The sequence below is a fragment of the Pleurotus ostreatus genome, assembly GCF_014466165.1.
Source record: "Pleurotus ostreatus strain PC9 chromosome Unknown scaffold_1, whole genome shotgun sequence".
NCBI lineage: Eukaryota > Fungi > Basidiomycota > Agaricomycetes > Agaricales > Pleurotaceae > Pleurotus > Pleurotus ostreatus.
The window spans coordinates 4,551,549-4,567,923 of NW_023503156.1; the positions used below are offsets into that span (position 1 = coordinate 4,551,549).

Genomic DNA, 16,375 nt, shown 5'->3' on the forward strand with positions numbered 1-16,375 from the left:
TGCTACTTCAATCTTAGTACGGCAAACGAGTTTGCAATACTAAAACGACAAGCGACGCCTATGTTTATACTGGTCCCCGATATCTACTCCCCGCCTCCCTGTTTACCCGCTTTCTTCTCTTGAGGCTCTGTTGAACCACACTCCATCTACACCACACTCGGCGCCAGCGAGGACCCAGATGAGGACCTAGATGAGCTTAGGCCCACTCCCTCCCCTTGGAGTATCGTCCCGCTTGGGTCCTGTGGCCGCCACTCGAGTCGCGACGGGGAGATTGGGGGCAGGGGAGGTGAAGGTTGGGGTGTTGCCGACCGCAGCGACTCCGGCGCTTCCTCCAGCGACGCCGTCGATGACTCCGCCAGCAGCCTGCGGCTCAACCTGCGCGAGCGTGACAGTGACCGTGGCGAGGGGAGGACTCGAAACCGTCACCACAAGTGTTTGTGTGACAGTTTCAGTAGCGACCGCAGCGACGGAAGTCGGGCGAGAGGGGATGAAGCTTGCATCCGGTGATGTCTGCGAGGCAGCTGGGCCCACACTCGAAGAGGGAGCGACGCCGTTGATCGCAGTCGAAGGGGCGGTAGCGACTGCACCAGCGACTGACGGGGCGGCTTTTGCGCCTCTGAGTCTAAGAAGTGGGGGGAGGCGATCCAGTAAGCGTTCGTGTCTTTTGGTTCAGGTATCAAATGGCTCACTCACCCGGAGCTCGGGAGAGCGCCAGCGCCGATGTTGCCCCCAAGGGCCTTGAGGTGTGTGGTTCTGCCAGTGCCGTTGCCCTCGAAAGGCTGCGTGATAGGGACCGCAGGAACTGTGATGAGCGAGGCCAGCGCGGAAACGACGAGGACGGCGTTGAATTTGGGAATGTGAACCATACTTGGAAAGGAGAAGGTGGATGTCAATAGAACGGCGGTGTGGAGGCGAAGAGCTGTGATTATCGTAGACGATTCTGGAAAAAAGAGCGACCTGGCTCTGACGAGGCGAAGGATAGATGAATACAAAGAGGAAGAGGAGAAAGGAAATGTGGGCCTGCAGATGGTGCGACGTACAAGTCAGTTTTATATGAAATGCGGAAGGTGGATATGAATATAAGTCTTCAAACAGATGTGATAGGCGTACTACGGGGCGTGGAGTATGATATATATAGCAATGATAGTTGAACGTTGAAATCGACGAATCAGTCGATACTTGATGCAACGAGTGGGCTAGAGTCCGGACGAAGTGATGGAGGATATGTGGATATTTTTGGCTGGCATTGAATTTGGAAAGGAGTGCTGCGCCGGTTTCGAGTTTCGAACACTCTGGAGGCGAAGGAGTAGGCAACGACCCACGAGTCGTAGACTTCGAGAGGAGGATGTGCAACGCGATCATATATATCAACGCGCAGTAACTGATGAAGGAGGTTACGACGGGGAGGTGGCGAACACCACCTCCTGAGAAATTGATCCAAATACGGTGTAGCTGGAGAGAAGAGATAATCGACTGAAGTTAATATAATCCCACTGGATGTCATTGCTGTCACTTGGAGGCGCGCTAACCTCCAGGGTAGCATCAGCCCGTTGTTGTTGCCTATAGCGGTGTGGTGTCGTGGCCCCATCCTAGGGAGGGAGCCAGAGATGGTCGGAAGCTAGAAGCCTTTGAAAGGAGAGAGCTGTCGTGGGCCCAATCGTAGATAGTGGCAGCGATCACACATTATCGAGATGCTGAGGCAAGGAGTTCGAGGATGGGGGAGGGTCAATGAGAGATGCCGTTATGAACTCAGTGAAAGCGCCGTTGTCGGCCAACGTGAGATAATAAAGGTTTCAGAGGGGGAACTGTTCCATTGGTTTGTCACAGCTGCACGATGCCGACGAAAGATGTCGACGGGAACGGAGAGTATTGGCGAATCCCTGGAGGCGCTTGGAGATTTGATCCGATACGAACTTGTGCACGTCCCCGATCCTCTAGAAAAATTGTCTTATTATGTATAAGACAATAGTAACGGTTTCTATGTCGACTTACTATCTGAAATACTTGGAGGATGTGGCCTGAGCTGTTGGGTGTGCCCATAAAATGGGTAGGTCGACCCTCAATTATCCATGTTACCGTCGCTTTAGAGCATAAAGTAGGTCGGCGTTGGTACCAATCACGACCGTGATAGTCCTACCGAAAACTTGCAGCGTAGGTCGAGAACGAGAATACCATAGGTCGAAAAGGTAACCGAGTCGCTTTTACTGTCGGCTCTCCATCAATGAACATTCCACAGTAAGGCCGTAATGGATATCCCTACCGATCGCCGAGAGTACCTGATACGAACGGCTTACTTGTCGAGGAGGAAAGGATAATCCTCGTCGCTTGCAGCTGAAAGCGAGTTTACGTTGAGCGAACTGAAAAGTACTAGGCTCGCTTAGCACCTTCCTTCCCACGGTCATCGTACCTATTGGAAAGAAGGCCCTTAGAGCTGTACAGCTCCTCAACCGACGGTCAAGTTTCCTTCTTGGATCCAAAGGTTACACCAATGTCATGCGCGTACTAACGACAACGAGTTGGTAGCAAGTCCGGAACAAGCAAGGAATCTCAGGCAGCACATTTGAAAGTAAATACGTACGTACGCACCCTCGATCACTTTGTTCCGCACAGTGATCATTACAGGCTTGCTCGTTTCGAAACCCCACGAGGTCAGGACCTCGACCGGCGGCGACTCTTTGTATGCCAATCTCACTTGAACCGTACTCGGACGACCGGCCAAAAGCAAGTATAATATTTATCCTACGTTTTAACACCTCAATATCTATAGCGACACAGGCCGGCTAATGTCCACTGAGTCAACTTTATCTCCAGCTAGCTTGTTTGTTGTCACTTATTTAGTGAGTAGCATGATTTTCATGGTGTGTGAACGGGTGCTGACATGATCCCCTTGTAGCCACTGTCACCGCATGTCGTGCACTGTAGCCGAACAATAGGCTCCCGGTTTCTCGACACAGAGACGATATGTCGACGTTCATGCAACTTGCACCACGAGTTTTCGCAACTGCTCTTCATACATCACACCCTAAGTGTCAACGACGTTAGGCGTATGCCTCAAGCTATCTAGTCCATGAGCTATTCGGAATCCAGCACCCTGTTTCTGTCAAGGTTTCTCCCCGTCCACTTCGACCTATCAGGCAACCTCGCACGGTACAGCCTCCTGCAAGATGCTCCTCTGCGATCTTCAAGAAGATGCCCGTATCGCGCCGAGTCAAGGAGACCACAGGATACAGTAGGCTATCAGGTTCGATCCCCTTCCTCTTAATCGCGCCGTTCAAACTGTTCGTCGGTTTGCCTCACAAATATGTTGTTAGTTCCGAGTGGTCTACATTACCAATCACTCTCAGCGTCCCTGCCTTCCTGATCTTCCCCACAACCTCAAGGCAAGCAAACGATGATGCCATCGCTGCTAAACGCAGGCTTTCTCCGCAACTCCGGTCGGATATTCACCATTCAACTATCGGCTTATCGCGGATCGCTCTACTGCACGCTCGTAGCTTATGTCTTTCATGTCCGCCCCGTAGAAGAACCACATGGTATCCTTTCAGTTTCATTCCTCGAGGAGTGAACTCGGTGTAGGGTTGCTGCTTCTCGAACTACTTCTTGACACTAATCATCACCAAAGTTCTTCAGTGTCTATGACCCGACACGCTCGATTGCGACCTTCGCTAGCAGACAGAGATCACATGGTGCCGCAGTGTGTCCCGATTCAAATATTCAAGCATCATGGTAACACCATCTGACGTGTTATCGATAAGCCAAAGATGCATTGCCGCTGCCAATGGTACTGGCTTGTGCTGGTCCCTTCAAATCGAGTCAGGAAGAATGAGCCTCGCATTTTTACTTGGCACAATCGTGGCGCCAGCGGTCACTCGATCAAGTCCTCCACCCGGCGATAGGCTCGATAGCTCTCCACATTCTAGATAACAGGCATAAACTTATCCATGGACGTACGGTTAGTTGGCAACTTAGTTCATGTCATGTTTTCCTTAGTATGTCCTCGGACCTCCGGGGCTACATACGATCGTTGGTGCCTTCAAGTCTTTCTTGATCCATGTATTTGCATTTCGTAAAAAATGGGCTAGGTCCAAATGTCAAATACAGACTAAATTTAAGAAATAAAATACGTTGGAGATTGTATTCAACTTCCGCGGCAGGCACTATCGATTCAATGCTGCCATTTCAGGAAATTTACGCGTCCATGCTTTGGCTTCAGCCTTGGTTGCAAGCAAACCACTCGTTCCGGTCGCTGTGTCGGATGAGGCTAGTCTCCATGCGGAACAAATGGCGCCCGGCATTCAAAAACGAGCCATAAACGGGTGTTGCCTTGGTACGCCCATCTGTCCCCACCTGTCAGGTCAGGTAAGTAATTGCACTCTTACTCGGTTAGCCTCCGTCTGACTCATGTTTTCATTAATATGAATATTGCAGCAGTCGATGAGGCCGTGAAGTGAAACCACATTTTCTTTTTGCCGATGCAACCGTGCTTGGGCCGCCGTCGCTTCCAGAATCGGCAAATGCCACCTCCATCTTGGATGGTATGGATAGGGTCGCGCATCAACGCATCACGTATCCGAGGTCGTGTTGCACAAATTTTCCAAAAACTACAAAGTCCTCAGGCACGAGGTCGGGTGCTGGGGTGAGTATATGCCGGCAAGTTCCTCGCGCCCTGTTGCCTTCCCCTGCTTTTCTCATTTAGTACGACGCTAGAAGATTTTTTCTAAGATCAAAGGAATAATTCGCACCAGGGAGCAATGCGTCCGAGCATACAAGACGGGAGGCCGATAAGTTGCCTCCTGTTCCTTCTCTGTACGCTTCCTCGTTCTTAAGAGTCCCCCACTCTCCGCAGGCCTTCTGCAGGTCTGCATCGTTCGCCGCCATGCAGTTCTACATAACGAATAGCATACCCTTGAATGCGACATTCACTGACGAGGACGGACAAGCCACATACAAAACCCAAACACCCTTCAAATTCTTCGCCGATAAAACGACTACAGTCAGCAGAGTCCTTCACACGAATAATGTTGCGTCCGACGACATCTCCAGGAAGGGAGGGGATAACCAAGGTCAACTCGTGAAACTCGCCGAGATAGAGTGGAAGAACGATGTGTCTTTGTCGAGATTCAAGTATAGGGAGAAGGACGTTGTGATCGGCGAGTTCTTTTACAAAGGGAAGCAAGGCTGGAGGGGAAAGTAAGTGCCTACGCGTTGACTCTCGTCCAAAACCGCCATCTTACTTATGTATCTAGAGATCGCGTCTTTACTAGCTTCGACGGCCAAGAATACCGTTGGCGGATGAACGCTACGTATGCCCTGGTATGGAGGTCCACTTCTACCATAATCACTGCTCACCCCTCCGTGTAGCTTACATTACAAGACCATCATCGGACACAAATCGCTCGGTATGAGCCAGAAGAGCCGCAACTCATTGGCAAGTCGAAGAAGGCCACCCTCGAGATATATCCAGAGGGTGAACATATGGTCGACACCATCATCGTCTCCTTCGTATATATGGAGAAGTTACGCAAGGAGAGAGATCGGGATGCCCGCGCTGGTGTGGGTGACCCGGTCAAAGGGCTGGAAGATGATTGACGATAATGTACCCTCCCGCCGTATAATAACCCTCCGTCAATAACTCAACTTAAATTACATGTAGCCATCGTGATTATCTTCGTGATACCACTGTAAACCTACATCCCCTGTACCGACCTACACACTACTATTTACTACCGACAACCACACGTATTAATATAACTACAGCACGTCAACTCGCGTCAATCACGCTGGGAATGCTTTACTGTAAGTTGTATTGCCACAGCAGGGATACAAGCAGGGGTGCGATCGTTCAGGTTCTTTCACAGATCTTATGACTGAATCGATTCTTAACATTACGCTATCTTTCAGGGTTGCTATAGGTGCCTAGCGATCTACGAACCAGAGTGCTCCAGAATCGCTTGGGCCAGCGAGCAGCGATGTCGACTTGAAAGAGTGTTTGCTTCTCCGACGAGGAATCTGAATGGATATCGAACTCGTTTGTACTAAGAACGTGGTGGGGAGACGTTTCTCCTCGTAAGCCACCTTCAACCCGAGGCGAACAGACCCCACTGATCTATGTCGACTGCGGAATACCGCATTTCATAGGGTCTTGTCAGAAGATGCTCACCGTCCGCAGCAACGTGTGTGTATATCTTTACCTCCCAGTACCCGCTACGTCCCCTGCCCCCTTCCCCCGCACTGCATCAATGAAACTGTATCTATCTCGAAACAGCCCCCTTAACGCGACGCTCGTTGATGACTTAGGGCAGGAGCTATATTATATTCATACACCCTGGAAACTGTCGGGTCGTACCACCACCATCACGAAGGCGGACAAAGAGCTAGAAGCCTTCGTCAAGTTCGGGGGGCTGTTGATATCCGACTCCAAATCAGATATCAGCCCAAGCGACGACTTGAGCACAAGGGGGCAACCTGAGCTCGCACAGATTCATTGGCGGTGTATTGGGAGCTCGCGGTTGAACTTCGGGGGATTTGAACGCGATATACACGAGTATCTGGTGCGGTCAGGCTTCATGGGATGGTGCGTTTCGTTTTTGACCGTGATGTACATCACCTAACGGCGGTGATAACGCGCACGTAGGTATCGCACCTTCACCGCACCCGATGGAAGGTCGTACAGGTGGACGATGGGTTTCAACTACCCTGAAGTACGTATAACATACCATGTCGCCTCGCCCGAATGCCATGCTCAGATATGAGATAGCTTCATACAAACGACGAGCATCGTCGGCCAATTGCAAGGTTTCATCGGCGGCGCCTGTGTATCCCCGGAATCTGCAAAGGCAGAGCGCCTCACCTCGAGATACTCCCCGATGGAGAGCATATCGCGGACGCTATTGTCATGACGTTCGTATATGTGGAGAAAAGGCGCAGAGACTGTGAGAAGGCTCGGTCAGCCGGAGATTAGGAGGCTACAGTGGGAGGCAGTAAGCAGTATCTCCGCAGTCGTTGTATGAAGAAGGCTCGACACGTTACACAGGGTCCGCAGCACTGGATCAGTGGTAGTCCAGCTGACGGGCTGCACAATTATGATTGTCTCATGACGATTGGCAATATGTGGTATGGGTCAAAGAAGGGGATGCATCGCACATTAATATCACGGCCAGAGTGCCTATATTCATACGCATGTCATTATGCAGTAGCTTGAGTAGGATGTAGGATATCAAGTAGACGAACAAAATGCTGCCTCATGGCCCTGACATCCCCAACCTGCGATTCCAATTTGAAAACGTCCGTTTCGGTTTCGAATCCAGCTCGAAGCATTACGTCGTCGTGCTTCTTCGTCCATTGGAAGGCAGGGGTCTGAGTCCGAGAGGGCAACCCTAACGAGACTCCCGTCATTTGCATGTCGTTACTAGGTTCTGTTTTCGTGACACTCGTATGTAGATCCGGTGTGTACGTGAGGCTCCTGCTGCTCAGACTGGCTCTGCGTTGTTCCCTTGCAAGGGCCTCATCCCACCGACCTTGCAAAAACAGCCGAGAGAGAGTCGCCGCGCGCGTGCTCGGCGGTGGTTGCCAGTCATTTTCAAGCTCTTGACCAGGTCGTATTGGTGTATATTCAAAGGGTAGGGATTTCCTCCGACGGCGTGGTGCGGGCGTGCTCTCGGCGGTGATTCTGTGTTCATCAGGGTCAGCCCTGACAGATGTACCGTCATCTTCATCATCCGCATCGTCACTGTCGGCCTGGGGTTCAGGTACGTCACTGGCACTGGTCCTATCCGCGTCGATGACTTCTTCCAGCAGTTTCAATCCTTCCATCTCGGCACTTTGACGCATACCCTTGAGCACGGCGTCGGTATGGCGAATACTTCGTGCTGCTTTCCAGACATTCCACGCTACTTCTTGCCCGAAGCCGTGCATTTTGGCGAGATGCGCGATGGCTGCGCTCACGCCTAACGAATTGATGAGATCCCTTTCTTCATTAGGGACGGCGGATGGCGGAACAAGCGTTTTGTATGGTATAAATGGAGGAGGAACGGCGGGGGGTGAACGGGTAGAGCACTGCACTCCTCGCTTGAGCGAGTTAATTCGTAGGTCTGAGTCCTTCGAACTCGACCTCGTGGCAAGCCCGGTCGCTGAATGTCGACGCCCGTCATATCGTTCTCGAAGACGCTCGACGTTCCTGGTGGACAGTTCGTCCGTACGAACAAAATCGGCCATTGCAGACATCCGCCGCCGCCGATGGTCAACTGACTTCAGCCGGCGCTTTTCCACCACATTCAGATCAAGAGACTCGGTGCTACGTTTAGTGGCTTGATGTGTTCCCGCTATAACCTCCATTCAGTCAAAGCTCTCAAAAGACGTAAACCTGCATGACGTACTCTGATTAATCACCTCCAGCGTAACTCGTGACGTCGATGCTAGAGGCACGCTCATCTCTGCATCCGTCTGCACCTCCCTATGCGACAGCCTGCGCTGCTGAGAGTCTTCCTTGGGTAACTCGCGTGTTTTGCCTGCGAGCTCTCCTTGACCTACCACAGACTCTACAGCTTTCGCCCTGATCGGGGGCCAATGCCCATCGGTCTGCCCGTCCGACTCGTGCTCACTGTCGTCCTCTTTGCATCGGGGAGACGAGTAATGCACAGTGCCTCCAAATGGCCGCTGCGTGAGCATCGGGGGCTTGCGAACCCTTTGCGAAGATATCTGTGCGTTGACAGGAGAATCAGGTGCAGGGGATGATACGAAGGGGTCGTCATCTACGACGCTTTTGCGTTTTCGCGGCTTGGGCTTGGGAGGACGGGAGGTGCCGTTGACAAACGAGCCAGGCATTGGCGCAGCAAGGGTTGGGGAAGGTAGTTTATCCAAGGAGGGGTAGATTCCTCCGTCTCTAAGTTGATGGGTTAGTTACGCGTTGTGGTTTCTAGACAGATAAACTACCTTGAGCCAGGCTCCTGTACGGGCTTCCCCTCGTCAACCGGTGTGACTTGTTCCGCAACTTCACCCTCATCTTCAGCTTCCTCGTTCGTTCTGCCATTGGGAGTGAAGAGAGGATCGTCTTCCTCGGTCACGTTCGTCGGAGGCGTAGTAGGCTTCGCCTGCGTCGTAATGTTCCTCTGTTTCTCCTCCTGCTTTGCTCCGATTCCTAACATGGTATTCTCCTCCTCCTCCCGCTTCCATTTCCCCTTGACATCTGAATTTTCCGACGCTTTGCTGATTTGAGAATCGGTCGTGATCAAGGGGGGGCCATTTGTCGTGGTCGTGGGTGGTGTTCCAAGTTCCTCCTGGGTCCCTCGTTCTTCAGTAGTCGCGGCAACCTTCTGCCGCTTCTTCTCTGGTTTCGAGTCCACTGTCTCAATCACGTCGTCGTCCTGCTGCTTCCGCTTCTGCTTCACGTCTGATCGTCCTGCAGTGCGCGTCGATTTACTAGTTTCAGCTTCCTCGACTGCGATGTTCTTCTTCGCTTGATACTTGGCTATTGCTTGGTCAAACCAGCCCGTGTGATCTGTATATCTGCCACGCCACGATTGCCATGTGTGTCGCTGACTCCACTTCCATCGCTGGTCTTCCTGTATGTAGAAGCCTGAGACAAAGCGCGAGGTTGAAGACCCAGAACGTACGTTTGCTACCAGCTTTTTGTACAACGCGTTTCCGCTCCTTCCATAGCGCCCTGGGTTGTGAGTTGCGATATACTTTGCAAGGAGAATGTCTTCGTCGTGCGTGAATGGATTTCTGGCCCTGACGAAATAAGAGGCAGCCTGAGTTCAAGTTCGATGCTTGAAGTAGCCTACTTACCCACTTGATTTTGACATGGCAGTCAGTCTCCTCCTTGGAGCACAGGTAATTTCAACGGAGCTGTGCGAGTTGTGGATGGAAACTTTGTGACTTGTGTGACAAGACGTGACAGTAACTGTCGCGCGTTCGCGATGCTCATGTGATATACACGTGGTTATCTCAGGGTCAGGTTAACTCTGTCACTTTGAACTTCAAGCACCCAAAAAGTTGAAGTTCAAGCCAAGAATACTCGAAGAATGCCATGGCTCTCTGCTCAAGAGCAAGTTCACGGAAGGACGTTCCAAATGGCAATATCAACACTTCATATCTACTACCACTGTTCAACTCTCAGTTCTATAATATGAGCTGTCCATCCAGCTCGTTTGGGATAACGAAGAATGTATTCGTTGTCGCCACGAGCTCTCTCGTTCGGCAGCTGGCTCGCGGACTGGGGACGAATGGAACCCGGATGCCGAACACAGCCGAACTCCAGAAAGGAGAAACCCCTGTCAGGGGGCCGAACTCAAGCCAGGGATGGTGCGAAGCAAAGAGCCGGAGGTTCGAAAGCGGAAGTGTGAGTATCGGCCATGTGGAGACGCGACGAGAGATTGAGGATCCTATCTTTAGGAGTGTTGATGTAGAGACGGTAGGCGTCACTACGCCAACGTCCCAGTTGCTGTAAGGGGACACTCCTATTTTCTCCTATTCCCCTGTCCCTCTCCCTTCCTCCTTCGTTTCCTTTCTCCCTTCCTTCATCCCATGGACTATTATCTACATTCCCTTCATTCCCTTTCCTTCCCTCTCGCCCCCTTACCTTTCCGCTTCCCTTCCGTTCACTCCCTTCACATCCAAGCCCCGTCCGGTGACTCCGAAGTCCTCCCGCGCTTCGGACTCGCCTCGGACTCGCTCGGACACCTCGGACTCGCTCGGACACCTCGGACTCGCTCGGACACCTCGGACTCGCTCGGACACCTCGGACTCGCTCGGACTCGTAGATACACTTCGGGGCTCGTCCGGGCTACCTCTATCCTCCTTTCCCACTTCATTACTCCTTGTCCCCACTTCCCCAGGTCGCTGGCACGACTTCTGTACATTCCCCTTCCACTTCATTATCACATGCCCCCTCGTACCTTGTGATATTCGTTCGTACCTGTGGCTGGTGTACTGTACAGTTACCCTTCATTCCTCCCACACTACTACAGTATATACTTCGCTTCCTAGCATGGAGAATCCTTATGCTGTTCTCTTTGGATTCTCCCTCTGCTAGGTGAGCAGCTCTCTCATGTATTGCAGTTAGTCTTATTCATCTCTTTGGATTCTCCCTCTGCTAGGCTTGCACTGTGCGGCTATCTTGAGGTTGCCCTTACAGTTGCTGGATTTCATGATTGAGGAATCCTGCTGCAGCTGCTGCAGACACCGCACCTCGCCTGAAGCTGTGTCCAGAGAACCCATGCGGCTGGAAACCAGCATTGAGTAGGGAAAGGCGGAGGCAATTGATGAAGCACGAGCGTGTGAGAGGGGACTGATCAGAAGTGGAGAAGAGGGGGGAGTTAAGGGGGAGAGGATTAGTGGTGAATAAATGGAGTAATGCTGAAACAGGACAGGTGGAAGGGGAGTTAGGAGCAGCAGCAATATAAATGGTGACTCCCTTGCGAAAGGGATCGGTCTTGGATGCCGGAAGCGTGAGGATAATGTGGTCAGGATTTTCAATGGAGGGCATGAAGCAGATCGAAGAACGGGTGAGATGAACGTTGGGATCAAATGAGTTTGGCTTATCGACAGTGAATTCTCCACAACAGAGGAAGCCTGTGTAAGCAAGCTTCGCAGCCGTTATGAATACCACATCGTTGAAGGAACTGTAGGTGAGAGAAGCGAGTTTGAAGAGGATGGGGAATGTAATGGGAAGTTTGGGACGGCGTTCGCGCTCACCGTGATACCGTTTAATGCCTCTGATGAGGCGTTGGACGATAGGGGCCTCACATGTGGTAAAAGGGGTGTCTGCTTCAAGATGGAGGGAGCGAACGGCGGTAAGGTAGGATTTAATTGTTTTGGGCTGGAGCCCGCGCGTTCCCAGGTGTGCGATCCATTCCATGATGCAGTGCTGGGAGGCAGGCAAGCAGGATCCGTCATTGTTGACCAGCGCGGGACGTTCTCTGACGAAATTGATGAATGATTTTTGACCAGTGCTGTAAGTGGTCCTGGTGCTGGACGCGAGACCATGCCAAAGGTAGAACACGACGAGACGTGAGTGCTGAGGGTTCGTTTGATACCAAGAGTCTGGGGGTTGACTGAGTAAGGCTTCTTGTCGAGATAAGGGGCGAGTGTGAATAAGTGAGTATATTGGAAACGTGAAGCAGCGTCAGCGATTGCGTTATTAGCAGAAGAAAGCCAGGAGGAAGAGAAAGAAAACTGCAGAGCAGCAGCAAGCATGTGCAGAGATCTTATAGCTACTGGGTAGCCGCCGTTCCCACTGCGGGCGGAACCTTCGGAGTGTGCGGATTGTAACCGGAGTTGCTTGCTTAACGTCGGACGAATCATTGGAGTGATTGGAATCGTCTATTTCATCTACGCTAAGACAAGCAAATCAGTTATTCACCAATGAGGTCGCACTGATCACTCGTTGGTCCGGACAAAATCCGCCGTGTCTGATTCCTCAACCGGGGCCGTTCCCTCAGCATCTATTCCTTCCGATGTCCCTGCACTTTCTACAACATCGGCCACGGTCAAGAGATCTTCAATGGCGGACATCCGCTCCTTGGTGGTCATGAACTGGACATCGTACCGGAGTGGGCACTCACGGGACAGGTGGCCGGGTTTGCCGCATTGGTAGCAGAGCTGCGAAGTGGCAGGCCGGGAGCGGGTGTGGTCAACGTCCATGGGGATGCTGGATGAGAGAGCCTTCAGAGGAGGCAGAGGTTGGAAACGGAGCGGCTGTTAAGAGCCACACTCGCAGGGGGCTCGGGATATGCGGACCCGCGGGTGCGCGGTTCCACGTAGACGCGTGGGGGGGAACGGGGGAAAACGAGGACGTACGGGCTTGGCTTCAGCTACTGGCTGCGCCTCCCACACTCTTGCGTGCCCTGTATTTCTGGGAGGAGTCCTACGCGGGTACCGAGGGTACGGGCGGAGGCGAAGGGGTGCGACGGGGGGAGAACCCACTAGAGGGGCGAGGTGCGAGTGCGGAGAAGGAACTAATATTCGAACTAAGGTAGCTGTATGTACGATACAGGACTATATACTAAGGAACACGCGGTGTCCGCGCGTTCACGAAACAGTAATGAGTTCGGTCGTAGTAACTACAATGTGCTCGAGTATGTACTTAGTCCGTAATCCGGGAAGTCCGCGTGGCCACGTGTCAGCGCGGCCCGAGCCCATAGTCGGGAAACGCACGTGGGCACGCCCCTAGTAGCCCCTAAGGGGTTCCTTGGACGCGCCTATAACAGTACCTCCCCTTTAAGGCCGAGACCCATAGAGGCCTAGACGCTCATGACGCGCGGTGATATGGTGATGATGCGGTGTGGGCGTCATGAGGGTCCGTGGTGAGTCAGCCTCTGCGTGCACGTGAGGGAAGAAGCGCGGGGGCGAGGTGTGTCAGCAGTATAAAAGGCGGAAGCGCGGAGGAGCGAGGCCGTAATGGCACCTCTCAACAAGCGCGCCCTCGATAACACCAACAACGACGAGCGACGGCGGCGGGAGGAGAAACGACGGCGCGAGGACGAGAGTGTCGCAGAGGCCGATGCTCGGTTGGAGAAGGAGGCGAGGCGGCGGCGGCGGGAGAAACAGCGGGCGCGGAAAGCCGCGGAGGACGCGCGCGTGCGGGCGGCCGTCTCAGAGTACATCGCGGCGCGGGCGCAAATGGATGAAAATGAGGACGACGCTGCTGAGGAGGCCATCAGCGCGGCGGCAGGGAGCAGCACGGGTGCCAGCACGCGGGAAGGAGCGAAGAAGGGTGCCAAGGGCGACGAAAGGGAAGAGCCCAAGGGGCCGTTGCGGACGGAGCCTTGCCTCGGGTGCGTGCAACGCAACCTCGAGTGTCGTTCGCGCCTGTGAGTCCCCTTGACTCTATCGTCTTAGCGCGGCTTACTGACTTGTTCGTAGTGTGAAAGGGGCCCGCACTTGCTGGGAGTGCAAGGTGCGACACGTGCGGTGCGGAAACGGTGCGGGCGGGGTCCGGGGCACGGCACGTGAAGCGCCGCCTGTTGTAGCCGCGGAGCCGACGGTGGCGTCGTCGCTGGGTGACCTGGCCGCGCAGGTCTTCGACATGTCCGTGCATGTCCTCGAGCGGTCGCAGGCGTTATCGCGCCTGGAGGAGCGGCTTGGTGAGGTGGCAAACACGGTGGCATGGATCGCCAGTGCGATGGGGGCGCCACCAGACGTGGCTGAGCGGGTGCGCGGAAAGGAGGGGGTACGGACGACGTCACCGCAAGCGGTGGGCTCGACGAGCGCGGAAGGTATGGAGGACGCGGAGGGAGAAATGGAGGTGGACGACGCGAAGGCTCCGTCAACCAGCGATACTGACGATGTGCAGGACGCGGAGCCGGCGGACACGACGGACGAGGAGGAGGAGGGGATGGCTTGGGAAGGGACAGGGAAGGTGCTGTCGAGCGATGATGAGGAGGATAGTGAGTAGGAGGAAGCGCGGGGCCCTCGTCGGCGTGCGAGGCGGCACGAAAGAAGAAGGAAGAGAAAAAGACTATCTACGTTATATGTTTTTGTGTTTTTGTTCTTTCTCTTGTGTTGTTTTTTTTTTTTTTTTTTTTTTTTTTTTTTTTTTGTAATCTATAACTGCCAGCGACCCCAGTGTGATTTGTAAGAAGAACCTAGCACAAGAAGAAGAGAGAAGAAAAAGGAGAGAAACTTAAGAATTTTAGGAGAGAGTAGTATACGTAAGGTAGTGGGCGCGGGTGCGCGCGGAGCGAGCGGGGAATAAGGGTGTGCTGATGGGTGGGTGGGTGAGCGCGGGTGCGCGTGGCTTGTCGCAAGTGTAGATGGAGAATGCGCGGACGCGCGGGGAAAAATAAGAGAAAGGAGGGTAAATGCGCGGGTGCGCGGCGGAGCAATCTACAGGCGATACCAGCGCGGTGCGCACAGGGAGAAAGAAATGTTGAGTGGGGTGTGCGGTAACGCGGAAAAAAATAGAGAAAATGAGATGAAGGACCATTACGCGGGTCCGGGCTTGTCAGGATAGCGCAGGTGGAATTCTGCGACGAGTTCCTGCGCGTGCCCGAGCTCGTCCGCGGAGAGCCACGAGAATTCTTCATCAGTGTGTTCGTAGCCGAGCCATCGAACGTAGTATTGAAGTTTTACTTTCCGTCGACGGTCGATTTTGGAGTCTACAATTTCAGCTATTTCAAATTCGTCGTTACCATCGACTTCAATGGGTGGGGGAGGGGATTGTACGCGATTTGGAATCGTGTTGGGTGTCTCGGGTTCGAGCATAGAGACGTGGAATACGGGGTGGACCCCGCGGAGATTTTCCGGGAGACGGATAGTGAACGAAGAGGGTCCTGCTTGGTGAATGATTTCGAACGGACCGAGGAATTTCTCCGCGAGTTTGTGCGAGGGGCGCGTGGTACGGAAGAATTTGGCCTTCACAAAAACCTTTTCGCCAACCTTGAAATCCGGCGCGGGTGCGCGGCGACAATCGGCTGGTCCTTGATAACGGGCTTGCGCCTCAGTCATCGCGGTACGTAGCTCTTGATGGAGCTCGTCGAGGTCGGTTACGAAGGTTCTTGCGCGGGCCGAGGCGAGGTCGAGGTCGGGATTAAGGGAGAGATTGGGGTGATAACCTTTGTTCGCAAAGAACGGAGATACTCCAGTGGTAACACTAGGAGCGTTGTTGAATGCGAACTCGGCGAGGGGCAAGAGGTCAGCCCAGTTATCCTGTTGATAATTACAATAAACACGTAAGTATTGCTCAAGGGTTTGGTTAGTACGCTCCGTTTGGCCATCACCTTCAGGATGATATCCTGAAGTGAAGTGGAGCTTCATGTCCAACCCTTTTCCTAAGGACCAGAAGAAGCGAGAAACGAACTCGGAGCCGCGGTCAGACGTGACGTGCGCGGGGACTCCGTGTTTAGAGAAAACATGAATAACGAATAACTTAGCTAGCCCTTCCGAAGTGATGGTGTCGTGGCACGGAATGAAGATTCCTTGCTTGGAGAGTCGGTCCATCACGACGAGGATGGAGTCGTACCCGAGGGACGGGGGAAGTTTCTCGATAAAATCCATAGAGATCGAGTCCCAAGGTCGAACGGGAACCGGAAGTTGTCGTAGCATGCCGTAGGGCTTGTGACGCTGGGGCTTGCTACGCATACAGGTGGTACAAGACTTGCAGTAATGTTGAACGAATTCTCGAAGTTTCGGCCACGTATATTCGCGGCGCACAAGTTCGATGGTCTTGTTCTGCCCGTAATGTCCAGCGAGGATATGATCATGTTTGAAACGGAGTACGCGGAGGCGAAGATCTCCGTGGTCGGGGACGTAGACGCGGCCGTCGAGGCGAAGTAGATTATCTTCGGAGCGCGACCACCATGGTTCAAGATTTTCGAGTCGGGCCTTGGTAACTGGGTCTAGCAGATAAGCGTCAATAATATCCTCGTGCAACTTC

General features: G+C 53.2%; 5 protein-coding genes across 5 annotated transcripts; 3 read left to right on the top strand and 2 right to left on the bottom strand.

The window, feature by feature from the left end:
- Positions 1-186: 186 nt before the first annotated feature.
- On the bottom strand, positions 187-866 carry PC9H_001677 (uncharacterized protein; the record flags this gene model as incomplete). Its single annotated transcript, XM_036771327.1, has 2 exons — positions 187-622; positions 694-866. The coding sequence occupies 2 exons, from the start codon at positions 864-866 to the stop codon at positions 187-189; spliced, it is 609 nt and encodes a 202-aa protein (XP_036637172.1).
- Positions 867-4,876: 4,010 nt separating this feature from the next.
- Positions 4,877-5,589, top strand: PC9H_001678 (uncharacterized protein; the record flags this gene model as incomplete). The annotated part of the gene is made up of 3 exons (XM_036771328.1): positions 4,877-5,190; positions 5,247-5,313; positions 5,362-5,589. 3 exons carry the CDS (start codon positions 4,877-4,879, stop codon positions 5,587-5,589), a joined length of 609 nt encoding a protein of 202 aa, XP_036637173.1.
- A 650-nt stretch (positions 5,590-6,239) lies between these two features.
- Positions 6,240-6,961, top strand: PC9H_001679 (uncharacterized protein; the record flags this gene model as incomplete). The annotated part of the gene is made up of 3 exons (XM_036771329.1): positions 6,240-6,574; positions 6,635-6,701; positions 6,758-6,961. 3 exons carry the CDS (start codon positions 6,240-6,242, stop codon positions 6,959-6,961), a joined length of 606 nt encoding a protein of 201 aa, XP_036637174.1.
- Positions 6,962-7,185: 224 nt separating this feature from the next.
- PC9H_001680 (uncharacterized protein) lies at positions 7,186-9,803 on the bottom strand (the record flags this gene model as incomplete). Its single annotated transcript, XM_036771330.1, has 5 exons — positions 7,186-8,321; positions 8,376-8,881; positions 8,932-9,560; positions 9,612-9,729; positions 9,787-9,803. 5 exons carry the CDS (start codon positions 9,801-9,803, stop codon positions 7,186-7,188), a joined length of 2,406 nt encoding a protein of 801 aa, XP_036637175.1.
- Positions 9,804-13,398: 3,595 nt separating this feature from the next.
- On the top strand, positions 13,399-14,395 carry PC9H_001681 (uncharacterized protein; the record flags this gene model as incomplete). Its single annotated transcript, XM_036771331.1, has 2 exons — positions 13,399-13,811; positions 13,864-14,395. The coding sequence occupies 2 exons, from the start codon at positions 13,399-13,401 to the stop codon at positions 14,393-14,395; spliced, it is 945 nt and encodes a 314-aa protein (XP_036637176.1).
- Positions 14,396-16,375: the final 1,980 nt, after the last annotated feature.